The sequence below is a fragment of the Myotis daubentonii genome, chromosome 13 (assembly GCF_963259705.1).
Source record: "Myotis daubentonii chromosome 13, mMyoDau2.1, whole genome shotgun sequence".
Classification (NCBI taxonomy): Eukaryota; Metazoa; Chordata; class Mammalia; order Chiroptera; family Vespertilionidae; genus Myotis; species Myotis daubentonii.
In genome coordinates this window covers 10558413-10581400 of record NC_081852.1, presented here as the reverse complement: position 1 = coordinate 10581400, position 22988 = coordinate 10558413, and the positions used below count along the sequence as shown (strand labels likewise).

General features: G+C 58.4%; 1 protein-coding gene across 3 annotated transcripts in view; it reads left to right on the top strand.

Annotated features, from left to right (window-relative positions):
* RET (ret proto-oncogene) overlaps positions 1–22988 on the top strand; it is a 50161-nt gene that overhangs the window by 2845 nt on the left and 24328 nt on the right. For 2 of the 3 annotated variants that reach the window (XM_059662169.1, XM_059662167.1), the window contains exons 2-5: positions 17226–17489; positions 19042–19329; positions 21246–21490; positions 22602–22797. In XM_059662169.1, coding sequence (XP_059518152.1) covers positions 17226–17489; positions 19042–19329; positions 21246–21490; positions 22602–22797 — 993 coding nt within the window. The remainder of the gene's footprint in view (positions 1–17225; positions 17490–19041; positions 19330–21245; positions 21491–22601; positions 22798–22988) is intronic. The other variant, XM_059662168.1, reaches the window with a different exon arrangement.

Below are 22988 nucleotides of genomic sequence, written 5' to 3'. Positions count from 1 at the left end.
ATCACCTCTTGCTACAAGGAAGGACCTCCCCTCTCTGCCTGGGGACCCCCAGACCTTTGACTCCCAGACACCAAAGAAGGGAAGACTTTCCATGACTCGGCAGGCCCATCTCCAGGCTGCTGGGCCCATCCCTCTGCAGTGGGGCCTGGGCAGGCGCTCCTGCCTGGACCGGCAGCTGCGGGAGCAGCCCCTGGCCAGAAAGGTTACTCCATCTAGTCTTCATTTCTCTGGGCCCCCTCCCCTCTCTGTGGCCAGGGCCTAGTGGAAAATGGCTCCTGCTCTGCCAGGCTCACCTGTCTTCTTCCTGCTCCACCCTGCTAAGGCCCTCTGCTCTCTTGGAGCTGGTCTGTGCCCCACACTGGCTGCCCAAGGCCCTAGCAGGGCCCAGCCACCCAAGGACATGGGGTGGAGCCGCTGGTGGGCTCCTAAGGGTGGGGCCTGAGCACAGAGCACAAACAGGGGCATTTATTGAGCCTGTTGCTACATTGCCTTTATTTTGCAGAATTGCTGTAGCGATGGCCAAGTAAAGCACTGTTTCTTTGGTGATGTGAAGAAAATGGGCTGCATCACATAATGGGAAGCTAATGGCCTTTTAGCCAGGGAAGGAGAAAACTAATTAAAAATTGTGGTATCTGTTCAAACAGAGCCTGAGGTGCCAAGGTGAAGGGCGGGCCTGACACGGCCACCTCCTCTGAGGCCCTCCCCCTCTGCAAGCTGAGGGCCCCCTGGTCTTCTGGCCTGACCTGAGTGAGGCCGGTGCCAGCAGCAGCCGCACCCATGGGGGCTCACAGCCTGGCGGTCCGTGCTGAGCACTAGCTCACTGCTTGTCTGCTAGCCCACTGTGTCCTCCCAAAACCCTGGGGGAGGTGCCTCGTTGTCCCATTGCACAGGTGAGGAAACTGAGGTGCCCAAAGCCTGTGAACTTGAGCCCAAGGAGAGGGCTTACTGAGTCCCCAGCCCCGGTCCTCTGGCTTTCAGCAAGCCCCTTCTCGGGGCCAGCGGTGGTGGGGACCAGGGGTAGGCTTAGGAGGTGTTCTGGGAGGGCAGGTGGCCCTGCGCCTGCTCCCCCACCAGTGGCTCACCTGTCGGGCTCCGGGGCTCTGGGGACAGTCTGGCCCCGTGTGGGAGTGAAGGGTAGCCCTGGGCGAGGTTGCCTGAAACGGGCCCCTCTGGGTCTTGGCTGGTTTCTCAGGTGGGACTGCTGCTTTCGTTGATGCCTGGGAGTCCTGTGGGCCTGGGACTTCCACCAGGTATGGCTCTAATCGCCGGCCCCAGGGCAGGGGACGAGTGTGCTCTGGCGTGGCAGGAAGAGGTCTCTGTGCTGGTGGCACGGCCTGGAGTGTGTCCCCTGCACACACCCTCCTCCCAGGGGCCCAGCACCTGGCAGAAGCCGCTGTGCTGAGGAGAGAGGGTGGGGGCGGTGCTGGGCTCCGGAGGGCCTGGGTGCAGCTGGGCACCCTTCTCTAGGGCCCTTCTCCCCGGGGCGCCAGGTCAGGCTGGGAGAAGAAAGTGCCCGATCTGCACCCAGAAAAAATGGCGGAGCTGGAGAAGCGCCCCCCAAAGTAGCACCTCTGTCCTGTGGAAGTGGCTCCATTTTCCCTGTGGAGCCCCTTCTCCCTCCCCTGGTTTGGAGGACACTTCCTGGGGGGCGGGTCTGTGCAGGTTCCTGACCGAGGCTGCCACTCATCCCCCACCACATGCTGCCGTCATCATCTTCCTCCTCCTCATTTTGCAGCTGTTTTTCTGACTGACTCGGTTGTAACAATTACAGTAGCAGGTCACACACACTCCTGGGGACACGCTTCCCAGGGCCGGGGATACACAGCGGGGACAACAGAGGGCCCCTTCACCTCAGAGCTGTCACCTGCAGGGAGAGACGGGCAGTGAAGGAAGGGGTGTGTGTGTGTGTGTGTGTGTGTGTGTGTGTGATTTCAGATGGAGGTGAGGCAGGAGGCTGGCTGAGGGGAAGGAGAGGTCAGTTATACTCAGAGAGGTCAGGCCCAGGGTGTCCCTCTGTGGGCCCGGGAGGTGCTCCTGGGGGACTTGCGGGGGTGAGAAGGCTTAGGCCTCCCCAGCCCACCTGCCTCTCCCTTCCCTGCCAGCCCAGGGCCAGTGCCGGGGTCTAGGGGAGGCTGTGACTAGAGGGCCTGCAGCTCCAGGACACTTGGGAACCCCTGTGGACTGAGCCCTCCTCCTGCCCTCCCTCCCCACCTGGTTCTCCCACCACCCGCTGTCCCTGAGCTCTGGGGCCAGACGAGACCTTGGCTTCCATAGAGCTCTGGCCTCGCAGGCTGGAGCCCGCTCTTCCCCCCAGGCTGGAGGCTGTGAAGCCAGTGGACCTCTGAGCATCCACCAAGAGAACCCTGGGCAAGGCAGAGGGGGGCGAGAGGCAGCAGCAAGGTGCCACGGATCCCTTAGCCCCTCCCCCGCGGGAGCCGATGCCCCTAGAAAGTATGGCTGAGGAGTAGACGATGCCAGTGGGAGGTGGAGGGGGGCAGTCCAGGCACACCTGGGCCCTCAGAGCAGGTGGCCAGGCTCGAGCAAACTCCTCTGTTTGCTTTTGCCTTGCGGGTGGCTCCATCGATACAGCAGACAGGGCACCGCCACAGAAGGTGCCCTGATGGCCGGCCGATGCTGCTCTCCATGACATCAGCAGTGTTCGCTCCGCACCTGCTCAGGAGAAGTGCCCGTGTCCCTACAGGCCCCTGACCTGGGGCCCCAGTTTCCCCTCCCAGATTCGGGTGCCGGCAGCTGCACCTCATCGCAGTCGTGAGCCTTCACCCCTCTGTGGCACGGGTGCAGATGTCTGGGTTCTGCAGGGCCCGGGCTCCAGAGGGACAGGGTGGCCCTGGACGGGGGGAGTGCGGCAAAGCCCCCAGCCCTGCCCAGAGCAGCAGTGTGACCTGGCTCTGCCTGGAGAAAGGGCTCCACTGCCAGAGCCCTCAGCCCCTGGCCCGGCAGTGGTCATCCAAACTGGTTCTAGTCCACCCCCCACACCTACCTGTGCGACTGCCAGGAAATTCTCATGACGCTCTCTTCCAGAAAGGGAAGCAGAAAAAAGGTTAATTTCCTAAAACTTAACTAATAGCTGGAAAATGCTGGGGAAGATGTGTGCTCTTTGTGCCAGGATCTGGGGGTGGGGGTGGGGATGGGGGCTGAGCTGGGGTACACACTGTGACGTGGGCCTCTGAGCAGAACGAGAGTGTTTATGAGTTTCTTCCTGAAACTCTCCTGGCCAGTGACACAGGCAACGACGTGAGCCGGGCTGGTCCTAGGCGCCGCTTCTCTGCCTGCTCCCCATCCTCCTCCAGCCCTGGCTGTGCGTCCGCGGCTTCCCATCCTCTCCTTTCTGGAGAGGAGAAAGGGTGGGGTCGGAGCAGGGCTGTGCGGTGGAGTGGGTGCAGGGCCTGCCTGGGAGCAGAGCGAGCACGCGCCAGTGCCACTGCAGTGCCACTGGGAGGGGTTGAGCCTTCTCAGGTGGGCGGCCTGCAGGTGGTCCTTACTGGACCACAGACATGGCTCCACAAAACCTTGAAAAGCCTTGACCAGGACCCGCTGGGATTTTCTTCGCTTCCCTAGCCCCCGCCCACCTGTGTCTGTGAGGGCAGGCGGAACTGCACTTGGTAACAGACCCCTCCTTCCTGCCCCCCCACCCCACCCCCCGACTCAACAGTCTGTGTGTCTCCTGCTCCTGACACTTCCAACAGCCACTCCACCGGAGGCACACGGTGAGGGGCACAGAGCTCTAAGCCAGGCCTCGTGGGCCCACGGCAAGCTGCCCACGTTCCACGGGCTGGAATCCCGCCACAGCCTCCCGGGGGTCCCCTCTCAGGGCTTGTGCCCCCGCACACCTGCACACCTGCTCTTCCAGGCCCACCTTTCCCGGGCCACACAGCAGGCACCTGTACTGGGAGAGGGGCACGGGGAGGGTGGAAAAGAACTTACAGTTCCTTTGAGGTGAGAGTCACACAGCACAAAAGTAACCGTTTTAAAAGGAGCAGTGCAGTGGCGTTGGGTACAGTGTTGCGTAGGCATCACCTCGGCTGTTACAAAAGGAAACCCCGTATCCGTTAGGCAGCGCTGCCTGCTCCCAGCCCAGCCCCTGTGACCGCCATGCTGCGTCCTAACGCTTTGGAAACGTCCATTCTGGATGTTTCTCGTAAGTGGACCTTCACTGACCTTGATGTTTCTGAGGTGCCTCCACGTTGCAGCTCACATTGGTATCTCATTAATTTTTAAGGGTAATGGTCCGTTGCACGTGAAACCACATTTATTTATCCTTTCATCTGTCGATGGACACGGGCTGTGTCCCCCTTTCGGCCATTGTGAGTAGTGACGCGTGAACATTCATCTGTTTGAATCTGCTTTCAGTTCTCTGCTGCGTAAACCTGGGAGCGGAACTGCTAGTTCATAGTGTAATTCTAAGTTCTGTTTTTTGAGGAACTAACTGCCAAACTCTTCTCCACAACAGTCAACCCATTTTACATTCCCGCCAGTGGTGTGTGAGGATGCCAGGTCCACCACATCCTCCCCAACACTTATTCTCTGTTTGTTTGTTTGTTTGTTTGTTTGTTTGTTTGTTTGTTTTAATCATCATCCTAGTGAGTACAAAGTGGCATCTCATAGTTTTGATTTGCATTTTCCTAATGATTAGTCACGTTGAGCATCTTTTCACTCGCTTCTTGGCCATTTGTATCTTTGGAGAAATCTATTCAGACCCTTTGCCACGAATTTAATTGGGTGATTTGTCCTTTTGTTGTTGGGTTTACTTTGCTTTATCAACTCTCCAAGTATTTCTGAGAAGCAGTGTCATCAGTGGTGTTCTTGTCAGTGTCTGAGCCGCCGGTCCCTTTCGGGGAGGATATGAGTTTATCTGACGTCCTCCTGTGCGGGCTGAGTCACCATGACCCCACTGGGACCCTGAGGACACTCTCAGAAGACCTGGACCCTAAGCCACACTGAGATCAGACGTCCCAGAAGCAATGTACAGCTTGTGTTGGACCCTGAGCCTAGAGACTGCCCTGTGGAGGACAAGGGGGAGGACGCGGGGCCGGGAACCAGTGACCCACCTGACCTGGCAGGGCCCAGCAGCAGGGGAACTTCGGGCCGCCTTGTCTGGCTAAACCTCAATCCAGACTCTAAAATAACCAGGCAGATGGGTTGCCACTGTGTGATAGCTGCCATCTATTGAAGGGATTTGGGGGGACAGTGGTGCTTTATTGAAGCGTGCCCCCCACCTTGCACAACTGCAAGAGCCCAGCATGGAGGCCTTGACCAAGGACTAGCAGGAAGCTTTTACAGGCCTGGCAGATCCGACTCCACAGTCGGGAGGGGGAAAGGAGAACTGGCTTCTGCAGCGCTTCCAGAGAGGAGTCCTCAGCGGGGAACAGACCGGAAAGGCGCAGTGCCCATCAGGGCACAGGCCCGAGGGGGAAGGAGCATGGGCCGGCTCCGCCCTTTTCTTTCACTTCCTCCTGTCACCTGAAGTCTCTCCTTCAGATTTAGGCTCATGTCTTCTTTTTTTTTTTTAATATATTTTATTGATTTTTTACAGAGAGGAAGGGAGAGAGATAGAGAGTTAGAAACATCGATGAGCGAGAAACATCGATCAGCTGCCTCCTGCACATCTCCCACTGGGAATGTGCCCGCAACCCAGGTACATGCCCTTGACCGGAATCGAACCCGGGACCTTTCAGTCCGCAGGCCGACGCTCTATCCACCGAGCCAAACCGGTTTCGGCGGCTCATGTCTTCTTGCCTTGTGAAGATGGCCTGGGAGGACATATGTGGTTCTAATCCTATTCCAGCTCCACATCCCTCACCCCACAGGGGCCACCTAGGCTAAAGCCCACCCCCAAGTTCCATCCTGCCCCCATCCTGCTGGTCAGGAAGCTCAGCACAGACATCTCAGACTCAGCGAGCCAGCTTGTGATCTGAAAGGAGCCTCAGCATCAGGTGCAAGCCTCCCATTTCTCAGATGGGGAAACGGAGGCCCCGACGGAGGTGTGAGCTGTCACATGTGGGGGAGGCACCGTTTGAGGACTTGGTTGCCATAAATCATTCTCCACACTCCCTCCAGACCTGGGACTGGGTTCCTCACCCCCCCCCCTTCCCCACTTAATCCTCATCTGAGGTATTTTTCTTTTTTTTCCCCAGAGAGTGTGGAAGGAAGGGAAGGGTGGGGGAGAAAGAGAGAGAAACATCAATGTGAGACACACATCTATTGGTTGCCTCCTGCACATGCCTCAACCAGGGCCAGGGATCCAACCTGCAACCCAGGTACATGCCCTTGACTGGGAAGCAAACCCGAGACTCTTTGGTGCTCTAACCACTGGCTACCAGCCAGGGCAGAGGTTCCCTTTTTACTCTTGAAGTTGAGGCCTGGTGCCCCAAGGGGCTTGATGACAGTGTCCAGATGAGGTGGCCTGTGCCCCAGCACTGGACTGCTGGGCGTGCATTGGGCCTGAGGACTCGCTGCCTTCCCTGGTCCCAGGCGCACGCTCTGCCAGTACCTGCCTCTCAGAGGCTTCCCCAGCTCTCTCACCTCCACACTCAGCAGAGAAGACCCTCAGGCCTTCTTTGGGGCCCCCCACATCCCCAGGGAGAGCCCAGCTTCTGCTCCAGAGACTGTGGTGGCTGCACCTGGGGTCCGGCCTGCAGCCCACCTGGCTGCACTCCTAGTGCTCCTTCTCGCAGCACGAGTGGAGAAAGGAGAGGACAGAGGCCCAAAGCCGCAGGAGGGGCCGGAGCGGGAGGCTCCCTCGGGAGCACCATGACCTCCCCAGCCTGCCCTCCGTGTGTGCTGCGGGCAGGATGGCAGGAGATGGCTTCCTCTGAGGGGGCAACTCTCAGACATGACGAGGAGGCACGTTCAGACTGCAGCGTGGCCTTCCAGCTCCCCCGTGCGCTGCAGTGGTCCCAGCGAGGCCCAGCTCTGCCTAACAGGCTGTGAGGGCTCATGGAGACATCGTAGTCCCAGATACCCCAGATGGGTGACCCTGTGTGGGTGCTGCTCTCCCAGGGGCTGCCCTGACCACCCCCCCGCCCCCCACAAGAAGGTACGAACATGAGTCGTCACCATAGGCAGAAGCAGACTCTACTAGATCCACCTTCTCAGTTGTTTGGTGGTACTAGGACCCGATAGGGCCAGAGGGCAGGACCCTCAGGGCTCACTTGCGGCCCAACTGGGGTGGGCGTGGCAGGTCTCTAGCATCCGTGGGCCCCTGGCAGGTGCCCCCTGTGCACACACCAACCATGACTGTGTTTGTCCCTGTTGGGTGGGCACAGCCTGAGCAAACTCCTGCCCTGTCACCCCTTCCTGGGCCTTCGCCCTATTTCACAGAAATGTTAAAAGAGCAAATTATGCCAGGAAACTTTTAGGGGCACCTGCCTTTTAGAAGGGGGGGAAGGAAGTCACGTTTGGATATTTATGATACCGTTTCCTGCCTGGTCTGCAGGCAGGTGGCCTGGGTCCCCAGGTCATGGTGCCCTGGCTTCTGTACAGATGTGTGCGTGTCTGTCACTGAGCCCGGGAGCCCTGTGGCTTTGCACACTGGCCTGTGGGGACCCTGGGCTTAGGCCTGGCTCATGGTCTGTGTGGCCTTGTACAAGGTACTCAGCCTCTCTCTGCTCTGATTTCCCTCTAGAAAACAAGGGTCCTGTGGTCCCTCCCTCTGGCAGCTGTGTTGGTTAAGTGGACAGTGCATGTGAGGCACTTTGAATGGGCCCTCTCAGGAGGAATGCTCCTGTAGACGTCTCGCTGGTTAATACTGAACACTGGTGAGAAGGGTGCGGGCACAGGGGGCAAAAATGGGCAGGCCATGGCTGCTATGCCCAGTCTGCTGGGGCTGCGGGGCACTGGCGCCCTGGAGCCGATGGGGCCTGGTGACCGCACACAGTCATCAGCAGGCCACTTGAGTGGCCAGTCTTTTTCCGGGCAGGCCTTGCCCTGAGTAAGAGATTAATTGTAGCCTAATTGTTAGTTTCCTTTGCACAGAAGCCGGAAGGAACTGCGGTGGGGGCTGGTGATTACTCGGCAGCTGGGAAATGGCATTTGGGCAGGAGCGTCCGTCGGTCATCTCAGGGAGGCCACTGCAGCTGGTCTGAGCGGGGGTGGAGGTGGAGGTGGCAGCTGCAGGTGCATGCGGGGTGCAGCCTGGGTCCCATTCCCTGGAAGGGGAAGGCCAGGGCCTGTGGACAGAGGATGAGTCTGGGTAGTTGGCTCCGTGCCGCTGGCCCGCAGGTCTCCATCGCCAAACCTTAGCCAAGCCCTGCCCCTCCCCCACCTTGGGCGGAGGGCTGCATGGATGACATGGGGGGTCCAGGAAAGCCGGCCCTGTTTGCAGTTCCGCCATGAGTGTGAGAGGTGAATGCCGGGCGTGTTGCCCGGTGTTGAATAGGGAGAGTGAAGTCCCTGACCTGCATGGAAAGCTCCGGTAAGGTGTGCGAGGAAGAGCTCTGCACAAGTATGGAAGGGCCCCTGTACGCGCAGGGACCGCGGGGCCTTGAGGCAAGGGCTGGCCTCAGGTCTCTCTTCCGCCAGCTGCTCCACCAGATTGCCAGCCACCCTGCCCAGCCAGGGCCCAGGAGGACAGGTGTCTGGGAAGCCACTGCACCCCACATTGGGCCCCCTGTCCTCCCTCACCATGGACCACACCGTGGGGGTTCGGGCTAGAGGGATGATGGTGGGAAGGGCCTTGAGCGCTGTGCTGCGAAGCCCCCAATCGGGCAGGTGGCAGGAGCCCCAGACTCTGTGCTGGTCGTGGGGCACGGAGAGCCTGGCACCTGTGTGTGCCCGGATGGTGTTTGCTCCCTCCCGTGTGCTGGGCCCATCAGGCTTGCCTTTGCTGTGTGCCCAGCCCAGCCCAGGAAGGCCACTCAGCCTTGTGGCCACGGTGGCACAGGCTGCCCACTGCAGGCTGTCAGCAGCATTTGGGGAAGGAGGAATGTCAGACGGACTGAGACTGCATCCGTGGTGACTAGTGTGGCGGATGGGCACCAGGGAAGAGCTGTTCCAGGAGCAGTTATTTAGTGCCCAGAGTATGCACTCAGCTCTGTGGGGCATATTCCTACAGAGGCCAGAGGTGTGTGGTTTTTTTCTCAATGGTTTTTGCAAACAGAGGCTTAAACTCAGAGCAGCAGGATTGGGACAAGCTATCAGATTCCCTCAGGGAGGCACTGGCTGGTGGGTGAGCACACTGAGCGAAGCCAGGGAACCATGAGCAGAGGCCGCTGGCTCTCAGAGTGAGTGGCTGGGCCATGAAGTCACTAGAGCCAGCCCAAGCCTTCCCTTCACACCTGCTCTGTGCCAGGCATCAGGCACGGCTCTGGGTCTACAACAGTGAGCCAGACAGGCATGGTGCTGACCCTGTAGGTCGTTACAGCCCAGCTTTTCTCCCACAACTTCTTTGGGCCAAACCTGGAAACGCTGCTTACATTTGGAAGCCTCAGATGGCTGGCAAAGTGATAGTGGTGGTGCTGAAGTAGTCATGGGGAGGGTTGAAGGTGGTGGTGGTGTAAAAGTGACGATGGGTGTGAAGTGAAGGTGATGATGATTGTTACGGTGAGGGGGGTTATGGCAGTGGTGACGGTGTGGGTGGTGGTGATGGGAGTTGGGGAATGGGGGTGATGATGGTGGAGACGGTGTAGCCGCACATGGGGAGGCCTGAGTAGGACATAAGCACTCCTAGTCAGTGCCACAGCGAGCTGGCCTGCGGGGCCCTGCTGTGCTCACAGGCACGGCTGCTGAGGAAGCAGCCTTTTATCCCCCGTTCACCCTGAGCAGAGACCTACCTTACTGCTCCCCCCTCCCCATGGGGTCTGGCCAGGTCCAGGAGCTCTCTGATCTCAGCTTCCTCACCCGAAATTGGGCTGATGAGAGCAGCCCCTGGGGGTGGTGATGGTGCCGTGAAGTGGAGCAGGCGCTGCACTGGGAGTGGGGGCTGGTATGGGGGAGCGGCTCTGAGAGTTGAGGGAGCAAAGGCCAGCATGGTCGGGAAAGGGGGAAAGGGCTGAGCTGGACACGGGCTCATCCAGGAGAGAGGATGGGGAGGACCAGGCACCCGGGAGCTGTGAGGGGGGCTGGACAGACCGAGCTCAAGGCCCAGAGCCCGGGCCTAACTGCGGGAGCCGCAGGCCGTGGCTGCAGGCGTTGGGCCGGCACGGGAGGCCCAGCGACGGGTCAGAAAGACACCTGGGAGAGGTGTGTGTGGTGGCTGCGAGGGCAGGTGGGAGGCGGGAGGCCACTGAACCCCTGGGGACAGGGAGGCCGGTGGGAGGCTGCGCGTTAAATGGGAAGCCTGGCCGGGTGCAATGAGTGGCCACCCAAGACTCCTGGGGCTGGCACCTTGGCACACATGGGAGGAGGCCTGGCCACGCAGGCAGAGGGGAGTAGGCTGGACTGGCCTGGGTCTGCACTCGGCCTTCTCTGTGGGGATCAGACGACTTTGGAACCACGGCCACATCAGGACCGCTATGGCGTCAGGCCCTGTGACCTCCAAGTGCCCATTTTCCCATAAGAAAAGAAAGTTATGGCTTATGACTGTGTTGGTTTAAAGACAAATAGAATCCATGCCACTTTCTTATCATATCTTCTTATTATATCTCTTTCTTCTGATCTTAAAGTAAATGGAACCTAAAATATTTGGGGGCCCCAGGCACTGTGCCCATGGGTGGCAGCAGGTGCAGCGTCCTGCCTGTCTGGAATGGAGGACCCCTGGCACCCTGGCACCGAAGGTTGGCGCATGTGGCCAGGCCGGTGTGTGTCCTCACCCTGGGATGGTGAGCTGCTCCTGCACTGGGCGCTGTGTTCCTGTGTGTGACCAGCAGCGAGGCAGGGACCTCAGCAGAAAGCAGAAGTGCCAGGTACTTACCTGGGCTGTGGCAGGAGCCAGGGCAGCACTGGGGGGATGCCAGATGGGGCCAGGAACTTGCTGGCTCTGATTGGCCCTGGTTCTGGCTACAGATAGCGCTGTGGACACACTTTAAAACTGAGGTGCCTGTATCTGACAACAAAAGCACAGGCAACAAAAGTAGATAAATTATACTACATCCACAATAGAATATTATTCAACCTTAAAAAGGAAGAAAATTATGATACATGCTACCACATGGGTGAATCTTGAGGAGGTTGTGGTAAGTGAAATTAAGCCAGTGACATACAGGCAAATATTATGTGATTCCATTCATCTGAGGCACCTAGAGTCATCAGATTCAGAGACAGAAAATCAAATGGTGGTTACCAGGGGCTGGAGGGAATGGGGAGTGTGGAGTTACTGTTTAGTGGGCACAGAGTTTCCGTTGTACAACATGAAAAGAGTTCTGGAGATGAATGGTGGTGATGGTTGCAGAGCATGTGTGCTCACACGTGTACAACCATGTTTGCGCACAGGCACGAACTCTGCACTTAATGCAACTGAACTGTGCACTTAATTATTAAGATGATAAATTTATCCTGGCTGGGATGCTCAGTGGTTAGAACATTGGCCCCGCAGACCAAAGGGCCTCAGGTTCGATTCCAGGTCAAGGGCATGTATCTCAGTTGCAGGTTCAATCACCAGCCCAGGTTGGGGTGCAAGCTGTAGGCAACCAATTGATGTGTCTCTAACACATTGCTATTTCTTTCTCTCTCTTTATTTGTCTGTCTCTCTCTTTATCTCTCTCTCCCTCTCCCCCCCACCCCTATCCCTTCTACTATCTCTAAAAATCAGTGGGGGAAAAGGATTTAAAAAAAAAAAAGAAGATGGTAAATTTGATGTTATATGTATTTTACCACGATTAATTTTTTTTTTTATCAACCCCCTCCAGCCTACAGCCCCAGGCCCTCACCACTGCACTGTCTGCTCCAGGAGTTAGGCACTTATGCACACAAGGCCTTTGGTTGATTACCTCCCACTCACCCACCCTCCCCCACCTTCCCTCTGAGAGTCCTCATCTGCTCCATGCTTCCATGTCTTTGAATCCACTCCATTCATCAGTTTATTTTGTTACTTAGATTCCACATATGAGTGAGATCACGTGATACTGTCTTTGTCTGACTGACTTATTTCACTTAGCATGATACTCTCCAGGTCCCTCAGTGCTGTCTTAAGGGGTAAGAGATCCTTCTTTTTTACTGCTGCCTAGTATTCCATGGTATAAATGTACCGCAGCTTTTTATCCACTCATCTGCTGATGGGCACGTGGACTGTTTCCAGATCTTAGCTATTGTAAATTGTGCTGCTATGAACATAGGGGTGCATACATTTTTTCTGATTGGTGTTTTGGGTTTCTTAGGATACCCCGATTAATTTGTAAAACTGAGATTCCTTTTAAATAACCCCCTAAATTTGTTATTTGCCACAGAGCCTCCCCTTTTCTCCTAAAAGCAAAATACACTACAATCCCTTGCAAAAGCAGCCTCCAGCCGGGACAAAGCACAGTGACTGTGGGGTGTGTGAAGCAAGTGAGCCTGCCTGTGCACACACACATGTGTACATGTGTGCACACACGTGTGTACATGTGTGCGCACACATGTTCTGGCTAACTGACACCTACCTGCTGGCAGGGTTCCTCCATCACCACTGAGGTGCTTCCTGAGCTGGGTCAGTGGTTTTGTCCTCAGCCTGACGGCTGTTCACTTGACGCCAGTGCATGAGAGGGCATTACGCCCATGTGAGTCTCATGAGCAGAAGGGCATCCATGCACATGGCTCTGTGTGCCTCATCCTGCCACTGGCTGTCCACCCATCAGACCAAGCCAGGGCATCTTAGCTGCGTATGCTCTCCCCCACCTCCCTGGTGCCGCCCCCTTCCACCCCAAATTCTGACCATTTCTCAAAAGTGAAGCCATCTCCCACCCTGTTCAGGAAACCATTTATTTGTTAGTTTGTTCTTCATTGATTCATTCACTGGTTCATTCATCAGTGAGTTGGCCAATGTGGCTGGAAGGTGCGGGCACCTGGGAGAGTAGGGAGCGGTGAAGTGGGGGTGGGGCAGATGGACCCCCACCCCCGATGAGAAGCTGTGTCATACTCTGCAACAGTGGACAGTTCATGCTGCACTGCAGACGGGGCAGCATGATTCAGCTGAGCCTGGCTGCTCGGTGGCAAGTGGCCTGTGGGGTCAGGAGTGGCTGACGGCGGCTGGGTGAGCCTTGTGCTTGCCTGGGGTGTGGCAGAGGGCAATCTGTGGGCTGGTCTAAGGGGTGGAAGAGGAAAGGGCTCAGGGTGACTCTGAGTTGTTTGGCCTAAATGGGGCTGAAGGAGAGGGGCCCTGACTGGCGTGGGAAGAGTGGGAGGAGCAGGGGAGGGCATCCTCTAAGCCAGACTAGGCCATGGCAGTGGAACGGTTGATGCCGAGACGCATCTGGCACTTGGGGTCGAGGAGTCCGGGCTGGTGAACTGGTAAGCACTGCAGTGTCTGCAATGGTAGCAGTTAGAACTGGGGACTGGCTGCCGTTGGCTACAGGAGAATTTGGAGAAAGAATAGGTGCTCCCGCCACCTAGAGGAGGAGCCGAGCATGGGAGGTGAGCAAGCTGGTGGGAGGTGGGAGGTGGTCGTGGTGAAACTGGAGAACTCCAGACGCAGGTCCTGCAGCACCTGGAGAGGAGAGACGCCAGGGAGTGCCCATTAGGATGAGTGTGGAGTCCCAGCAGCAACAGAAGCAGAGAGACATTGGCTCTGCCTTTACAGGACCGACAGCTCTGCCCGGCTAAACTGCCTTCCAAGGAGGAGGTAAAAGTATTTTTAATTTTTTTTTTTAATTTTCCAAGTACAGTGGACATACAATATTATCTGAGTTTCAGGTAGACACTCCCTACCCCATTCTCTTGTTCGCTTAGTGCAGACGCACTGAGCCCTGCCAGGCCGTGATAAGTTAGCGATCACCCTGTAAGTCTAGAGTCGGGAAAAGGCAAGAAAGAGGCAGGCAAGACCCAGGTTCGTGTTTGCTGTGAGTGGGACGGAGCGGATGGGAGGGTTGTGGGGGCAGCAGTTTATCTTAGTGTCCAGTAAGGCTGGCCACGGGTTCATGGTGTTTGCTGTAGGGTCTACTTTCAGGGCAGATGTGATGCAAAATGTATTCCTTCTATGCCTCAAATATTCAACTAGAATAAAGAGAATAGTGAATGGGATATAGGAGAAGGGACCGTGGGTGGACAAGCCAAATGCTGAGAGGCCGATGGTGCCGAGTACTTGTGCCTGGGTCCTGGCTGGAGGCTGGAGGGACCCCTCCACAGGGACAGCTGGCCGGCAGGGGGCGGGCCACCTGGGGAGGAGCCCATGTTAGCTGCCTGCTTCCCAGTGAAGATGTTACCCAACAACCCACTTGGGAGGTTGACACCTGGTGGTGGTAGGTCGTTTTATTTATTTGCAGCAAGTAAAGGAGACAGGGGATTCACATCCTAGCTCTGTCTCCCTCAAGTGAGGCTTAGCCACTGCTTATAGATACCATTTGGTTAATTATATGTTAATTTCTTCTTTGAAATTGGCTACACTTACCTGGTTGGGTTCCTGGCAAGCTCATCCTGTTTACAGCTGTATCTGCAAATTACTGTGCTACATTGTAACATTTAGCAAGAAAAGAATTTAAAGAACTCCTGGACCTTGAGACCTTGAGACCTATCCAACACAGACTATAGCATTAGGAAATCGCCTCTTAAAGGGACGGCTGGGCCTGAATAAAACCTCCCAGTGCTCAGCCAGGGCAGGAGTGGGCTGCCTGGGGAAGGGGCCTGCGGGAAGGGCCTGCCCTGCACACATGCAGGTGCTGCTGCTGACCACACGCACTTCTTGGGCCACACCGTGTCACAATTTCTTTTCTTAAGGGCCCCAAATCTGGCTTTCATGTTGCTGTTTTTAGTTGCCTGGGGCTCTGTGGTCTCCGTGGCAGGGAGACTCCTGCCTTTATCCCGACTCCTACCACCACTTCGTTAGCTGTTGTGCTGAACCCCAAGGTGTAGAACCTCCAGCAGTTTGACTTTGGTGACACTCCTCCCCTCCCAGGACCAGTGTTCTTAACTGTGAAATGGGGTAGTAAAGGGACCTGCACACCGTGGTTTTGAATCTGAAGTGAGAGGTTTACACAGTGTGCACCTGTGCAGGGGGGAGGCCTGTCTGCACCCACACTGGCTGCTCCTCTCTCCAGCATGTCCTCCTCGGGTTCAGTTGGAGAAACTGAGGCTCGGAGGAGGCCAGCACTCTGCAGGCCATGGAAATGGACACCAGTGGCCCTTCCAGGCCCTCATCCACCCACCGAGACTGGGCGCATCCTTTATGGGGCTCAGTATAGAATGGAAATGTGCACCCCTTGCGCACATCTTGTAAAGAAAACCCTTCTGGGAGTAGAATTTCAAGACCGTGACAACAGAGCATTCAACCAAGTGTGGGCCCTTTTGGTACTGCCCAGGCTACACCCCCTTGAGGCCGGCCCTGCACCCACATCCTCTCCCTCCCGCCCCTGGAGCAAATGTTTTTCCATCTAGAAGTGTTTGTGACAAGGAGGAGCATTAAGGCAGCATGCCCCGCACCAGGCGCCACCTGGAAGGCATTTTAAGTGCATTTCGGTCTGTTTCTGCTCACAGTCATTGCCTGGCCCACAAACCCCTTTTGGCAGCAACAGCCTGGGCCCCACACGGATCCTGCAGGGCTGGGCTCCATGAGCCGGGAGCAGACAGGGCCCATTCCCTGCAGATGTGGTCTGTGTTGGGGGCTGGAGCAGCTTGGGGGTAGGGGCTCCCAGGAGCTCGGCTCATCCCACCCCCAGCCCCTGAACCCCTGGAGGTGTGGGCTCGAGGGCCGCCCTCCCCAAAGGAGGAGCCCCCACTGGGTCTGCTCCTGCCTGCCTGGCAGGTGGCCCTCTGGGCGGAGCATTTGCCCCCCGCCCCCCACTGCCCCGTCCTCAAGGCCCTCCTCGCGGGCTGGCTCCAGAGGCAGCAGGCTTCCACCCAGTGACCAGGGCCAGGGTGTGTGTCCCAGCAGAGCTAGCTGGCAGCAGCTCTGTTGCCTCTCATCACGTACGCCTGGTCCCAGCCACCGCGGCGCTCCCAAGGACCCCACCTCGGTGGGGGTGTCGGGCCTCTGGGGGCCCAGGCTGCCCAGGCCTGTGTGCTGTCTTGTGGACCCGCACCTGCCCTCCCCCGACCCGAGCCGGGTTCCCTGTAGCCCTGGGAGCTGGGATCTCAGGAGCACGCCCCTCCACCGGCCGGGGTCAGCCTCTCCCTTCCCCGTGGCATTCCCAGCTCTACCCCCAGCCCCTCAGTGAGCAGGGTTTCAGACAGCGTTCACATAGGTGGAAATGCACACACCTTAGCTGTACATTGTTAACGAGTGGATGTGCCCACGTGACCCCCACCCCATCAGGATGTGGAACCTCTCTGTTCCCCAGAACGTTCTCTCCTGTCCTTCCCCGTCTGCTCCCCCCGTCCCCCGCCGCCCCAACAGGTAGCCAGTCAGATTGCTATCACCTAAAAGCAGTCTAGGATCGTGCCATACGTATTCCTTGTGCCTGACTCTCCCGCGTGGCCTGATGTCTGAGACCGCCCCAAGTCATCGTGTGCGTCGCTAGCCCGCCCCTTCGTATTGCTGCCTAGGATGCCGCGCTCTGGTAAACACGGCTTACCTGTTCACCCTTGAAGGGCGTCGGGCTGCTTCTGGCTCAGGGCTGTGAATAACCCTGCCATTGTGAGTACGTCATCTGATGGACGTGTGTTTTCACTCCTCTTGGACCAATGGAGTGGAATTTCTGGGTCATATGGTAGGAGTGTGTTTAACTTTAGATAAAAATGTGTTTCTTTCGGACAAAGTACTTTATTCATTTCTGGCGACTCTTGCCTGCCCAGCCCGTGTGACGGCGTCTTCTACACGGGAAACTCCGGCTCCAGGTGGCCTGCTCAGAAGCCTGCGGGAAGCCCCGTCCACGTGGGTCACGTGCTTATCGAGCGCGGGCGATGGAGAATGGCTTTGCAGCTGCTGTTGGTAGACTGCCTTTTCCTCCTCCTTCTGTTTGAAAGCAGGACGTTTTCAGCTAGTGTTTAACTACACACATAATTGTGTGTCGATGTTCTTGGAACTGCAGATGAAAAGTCCTACTCAGTTCAGAGTTTTAAATGAGGGAGTTTCTTTTGCCCATGAGAATCTTTTATCCAAGTGTGAAATGAAGCCGCTGGGAATGCCGCTGTGCCTTGGAGGCCTGCCCCTGGCTCCATCACCGCCTCTCCCCCTCCCTCACGCGATTCCCTGCTCCCCGCAGCCCCGCTGGGACTCTACTTCTCCAGGGACGCTTACTGGGAGAAGCTGTACGTGGACCAACCGGCCGGGACGCCCCTGCTCTACGTGCACGCCCTGCGCGACGCCCCCGATGAGGTGCCCAGCTTCCGCCTCGGCCAGCACCTCTACGGCGCCTACCGCAAGCGGCTGCACGAGAATGACTGGATTCGCATCCAGGAGGACACGGGCCTTCTCTACCTGAACTGCAGCCTGAACCACAGCTCCTGGGAGAAGCTCAACATACGCAGTAAGGCTGCCCCCCCCCCGCCTCCTCCCCCCACGCCCACGGCACACCCACGCTGAGGCTCAGGGGGGACTCTGCTGTGTGAGAGTGAAGGAGACTGACCTGGGGAGGGAGCCAGGACAAGTTTTGGGGCAGCTGATGGCTCTGGGCCTTCTCCTGCTTCCAGGACTTGGAAGGACCTGAGTGAAGGATGGGGTGCTCCCTCCACAATGGACCCAGATGCCTTTACCGGTTAACAAGGATTTGGGGCTATGAGAGAGGGTTACGAGGGGCTGGAAAACCCCAAGGTTTCCATTTAGCAAATGATCTGTCACTTGCCGGAGAAGCAGCACGTTTCTCAGAAAGCCTGTCTCACCATCAGCAGAAGCTGCTCTTGGCACCTGCTGGGGACTTGGGTCGGGTGCCAGGGAGGAGAGTGGAGCAGATGGAAGATCCGGCCAGGCCCTCAGAGCAGGGGTCAGAGCCCGGTGGAGGCCATACGTGACCCTGGTGCAGGCAAGGGAAGGGGTGTGAAGCAAGCAGGGTTGTGCCTTGTGGCACAAAACGGTGATTGCACACCCAGTAGGTCCCCGCTGGACCCTCACACCAGCCCTGAGCTGCCGTGCGCGGGTGAGAGGCAGGCAGCCTGTGAATACCCGTGGGTGTCGCTGCCCAGCAGGGCAGAATGACTGCACCCATTTGCCAAGTGAAATCAGGGTCCCCAAGTAAAGAGGGCAGCCCAGACGGCTGCTGGAGGAGGTGGTATCTGAAACGGGTCTTGTTTATGCACACAGTTGCCATCATCTTCATCCCAAGGCCCCTGGGAGGACTTGAGGAGCAGGGCTTGGGGTGGAGGCCGGAGTGGAAGTTGCTACGGGCGCCGTCTCATCGGCAGCCTCTTCAGGAGAGCAGCCCCGTGCACTGCTGGGGCCGGCAGGGGAGAACGCACACACTCATTTCAACAGGGAACATTTGTACAGAGAATTACTAATCATGACGGGGGACTGGCAAAAAGACACAGGCTAGTGAGAGGCAAAGAGAAGTCATGAGTATGGAGACGTGAGGGGCAGCCACTGCCCTCGGCCGAGAGAAGGGGTTCAGGAGGAGTCCCCCACCCAGCTGAGGTCCAGACCTCACTCGAAGGGGAGTCACTGTGGTGCCTCCATCCTGGAATTCGCTGGAGATCCCACCTCTAGGTGCAAGGTACTCTGTCCACAGCGGGTGTCTCTGCCGGGCTCCTGGATGAAGCTGCCGGGGAGGGTGTGGAGGCCCCGGGAAGCCATCCGCCTGGGGCTAGACCCAGCCAGGGCCCCCCTCTGAGGGCAGTGATTGAGCTGAGACCTGACTGACAGGAAGGGTTGGCCCGTGATGAATCTCTAGGCAGAGGAAGCAGACGGACCCAGGTCCAGGCAGTGCGGGGCAGCAGGAGGTGACAGCCAGGTCAGAGCTCAGCAGGACCCGAGGACCGCAGTGGGGACTGGACTTTACACCCCCTGGAGCTCCCGCCCTCCCCTTCCTGCTCCACGCCACCTGGAGGTGTGGCTGACACCCCTGGGCCTGACCGCTCTCTCTGCAGATGGCGGCTTCCCCCAGCTCACCGTCTACCTCCAGGTCTTCCTGTATCCCACACCCCTGCGTGAGGGCGAATGCCAGTGGCCAGGCTGTGCCCGCATCTACTTTTCCTTCATCAACGCCTCCTTCCCGGCGTGCGGCTCCCTCAAACCCCGGGAGCTCTGCTTCCCCGACAGGGAGCCCTCCTTTCGAATTCGGGAGAACCGGCCTCCAGGCACCTTCCACCAGTTTCGCCAGCTGGCAGTGCAGTTCCTCTGCCCCAACATCAGCATGGCCTACAGGCTCCTGGGAGGTGAGTGCGCGCCTCACGGCCGTCCCGGTGCCTAGTGGGTGCCAGGCGCAGGGACATGAGCCACCATCCCGTCTGTCCGTTCCTCTCACAGTCCAGAAGGTCTGCTGTGCGCCTGCAGCGGGCCAGGCACCGTGCGAAGGGCTAAGGAGGTGACAAACCTGCAGAAGCCCGGCCCGGGGCTTCCGTTCCGGTGGAGGGTGGAGAGCACCGTGTACTGAGGCATCAGGCAGCCTCTGAACGGCGAGGCAGGAGCGAGGCCAGGAGGATGGAGCGTGCAGCTGCTGTCTGCAGCCGGGTGGCCAGGGACGGAGGCACTGGAGCCGTGGCGGGAGTGCCACGGGCGGGGGGGTGGGGAGTTCCACGGAGGGGTGTGCTGTGCGTGACGGGAGGTCAGGATTGCACGAGGGCAGAGAAGTTCCTGGGGAGCGGCCTGGGCTGCCCACGGAGGGACTGGGGAGTCGTGGAAGGCTTTCGAGGGGGCATTGACAGGGCCTAACTTACCTTTAAAGGCTTAGTCTGGCTGCTGTGTTAGGGATGATGGGGGTGGGGCGGTTTAGGAGGATGAGGACAGGAGGAGGGTGTAGCCGGGCGGGCAGCAGGCTCTGCCGGGTGTGAAGAAAGGTCCGCAGGACTTCCCGATGAGCTGCCTGTGGGTGCTGAGGGGAAGAGGAGCCCACACAGGCTACAGGATTCTGCCTGAGCAGCTGTGAGGGCGGGCGGGTGTGATCCCCGTGCAGGTGAAGGAGGGTGGCTGAGTGGACACATGAGAAACCATTTAAAGACAAGAAACAGGCACTGAAAAAGGACACGGAGGCTGGACTGCTCGTCTGCGGAACCTGGGTTCACACCAGGTGTATCACACTCTGCAGTAACGTCAGAGGAATCTCGGTGAAATAAAAGCCGTCCCTCACACTGCCCGTCCTTGCATCTGTCCCGGGCAGGGATACAGATCTTTGCAAGACTGTCCCAAAGCACATGGTTTAGCGCGCTGCTCCTTCTGGCTGAGAATCACATAACTAAACTTTGTTGAGCATGTTTTTTGTAACCATAACAGTAGAGGGAAACAGTATATGATACGCATTCCCCACATGTGTCATCCACATGTTACTATGTGGCTCTGATGTGAGAGACTTGTGATTTCCCACCAAGTGGCGGTGACGTCACCCTCCGTGCTGACCCCCAGCCCTCAGCGTTCCCCGTCTCTGGGTTTTCCTGGAGGATGAAATCCCAGGACAGACTTGGGTTGGAAAGTGTGTTGTCATGACTGGCCCTCCCCTCGCTGGGTTTCGGGAGGATGCAGGAGTCACTAAATGCACAGCTGTGCCTGGCGAGAAGCAGGCGTGTTAGTCTCGTCCACTCGTCCTCTGGTGGGGAAACTGAGGCACCCAGCGACCTGCCTCGAGCCAGCCAGCCAGCCAGGGGCTGTAGAGCAGGATGCAGACCTGGCAGTGGAAATAGCGTGTGTTGACAGCAAATCCCTCACTAGTTGTCCCCTCTGTTGTTTTCTAGTGGTGGGATTCTGCCTGGACTTCTCACATTCTCTAAAATGAGCAAGTTTTACTTCCATAATTTAAAAAAAAAACTAACATTTTTTTTTTTGAAAAGCAGCAAATTCTGGCAGCTGGATCTCTGGGCCTGCAGCCCGGCTGAGCTGATGCCAGCCACAGCCCAGGCCAGGAGGTCAAAGGGGCGGTGATGAGGATGGGACCTGAGGCAGGCCTCCGGGTCCTGGTCCTCCATCAGCACCATTGACGGCTGCAGCCACAGGAAGCTCACGAGCACACAGTCCTGCAGGCGGTGTCCCTGCTGAGCCACAGAGCCGCTCCCCTGCACCGCGCCTGCTGGGCCCTGGGAACGCAGCACAGCCTGTCCCCAGCCCGGGGTCACACTGGGGGTTCCTGGTCTGTTTTGCACAGGTGAGAACCTGCCCTTCCGCTGCGCCTCCGACAGCCTAGAGGTGAGCACACGGCGGCCCCTGGACCGCGAGCGCCAAGAGAAGTATGAGCTGGTGGCGGCCTGCACAGTGCGCATGGGCGCACGCAAGGAGGAGGAGGTGATGGTGCCGTTCCCCGTGACTGTGTACGACGAGGACGACTCGGCGCCCTCCTTTCTGGACGGCGTTGACACCGCCAGTGCCGTCGTGGAGTTCAAGCGGAAGAAGGTGTGTCCCCCTGTGTGCTTGCCCGTTGGCTGTCGGCCCATCTGTTGAGTGTCTGTTTCTCCATCCAGCCATCAGCCTGACCATCCCTCTAGCTTTTCGTGTCAGTGGTCAGGGCATTCTGCCTGCCTCCAGGGTAACCCGGCCAGCTCCCGGCTGGCCCCTGACTGGGGTGGCCAGGGCCCTGGGGACCCAGCCTGTGTCCCAGCAGGCGGATGAGGCTAAGGGCCTGCCTCTAGGGGCACACATGTGCCCCCAGGAGGGGAGAGGACAGCAGCTGGCGGAAGGCCGCTCCCTTCCACCAGCACTCAGTCTGCACAGGGTGGGGTGGGAGGGCTTCCAGGCCCCTGGAGGGTAGCCACGGGTGGAGAAAGGCAGGACTGGGGGCTCTAGGAGCTGCCCCGCCCATCCTAGCCCCACCCCTCTCAGGTGCACAGGTGGAGCGTAACTGCCACCTGCTGGTCCTGCAGCCACCCGGCTGGCAAACACAGTGGGAGGGTGGGCAGGGGGTGTGTCGTCTGCCTGCCTCTCTGGGCACCGCAGGACTGGGTTTGGTGAGGAAAGCACATCTGGTGAGGAAATGTCCCCTGACTCTGGCAGGGCTGCCTTGGGGTGACCGTAGGGAATTCTGTTAGCAAAGACGTCCTGTGACGTTGCTTGGAGCCGTCCTCATAGCCCTCTCCAGCCTGGTGTCCAGAGGCTTGGAGGGGAGCATTCTGGTATACACCTGGGCTTGGCTCCAGCCCTGCCGTGTATCGCTGTGTGACACTGAGCTAACCCTCCTCCCTGCGGGGCTGGCTTGGGGGAGAGGAGTATTCGCCATGCTCTGCAGGGACCTGGCTGGGGCGCGTGAGCAGAGCACCCAGGCATCTGCTGTCACCCATCTTTACAGGAAGTCTGTAGATTCCTCCCACGCCTGTTGCACAGGTGAGGTGAAGCACAGTGGCCCAGGAAGGGTGACTGGGCCAGTTAGGCAAGTGGCCCTGGGGGGACTTGAACTCAGGTCAGTCTGTCCGAGAGCCAGCTGTGTGCATGCCTCGTCCACCTGCGGGTCACGTGCCCTCCCTCCGCTCGGGCTGCCGGAGATCTGACTGGCATCTCCTGTTTCCTGCAGGGCACTGTGGTGGCCACCCTGCATGTCTTCGATCCGGATGTGGTGCCAGCATCCGGGGAGCTCCTGAGGCGGTACACAAGCACGCTGCTCCCCGGAGATGCCTGGGCCCTCCAGACCTTCCGTGTGGAGCACTCACCCAATGAGACCTTGGTCCAGGCCGACGGCAGCTTCATTCGGGCAACGGTGCATGACTACAGTAAGAGGCTGGGTGCGGCCTGGAGGGCCCCAGGAAACCGGCAGCCCCTGTTCCTGGCCAGGGAAGCCCCCTGCACACACCGACACCGAGCCTGGCCCTCTGAGCGCCAGACAACCCTCCGCCCAGCCCCCGTCTCTGCTGGGCTCACTGCAGCCACTGTGGTGGTTCCTACGAGCTGCCCTCTCTTCCTG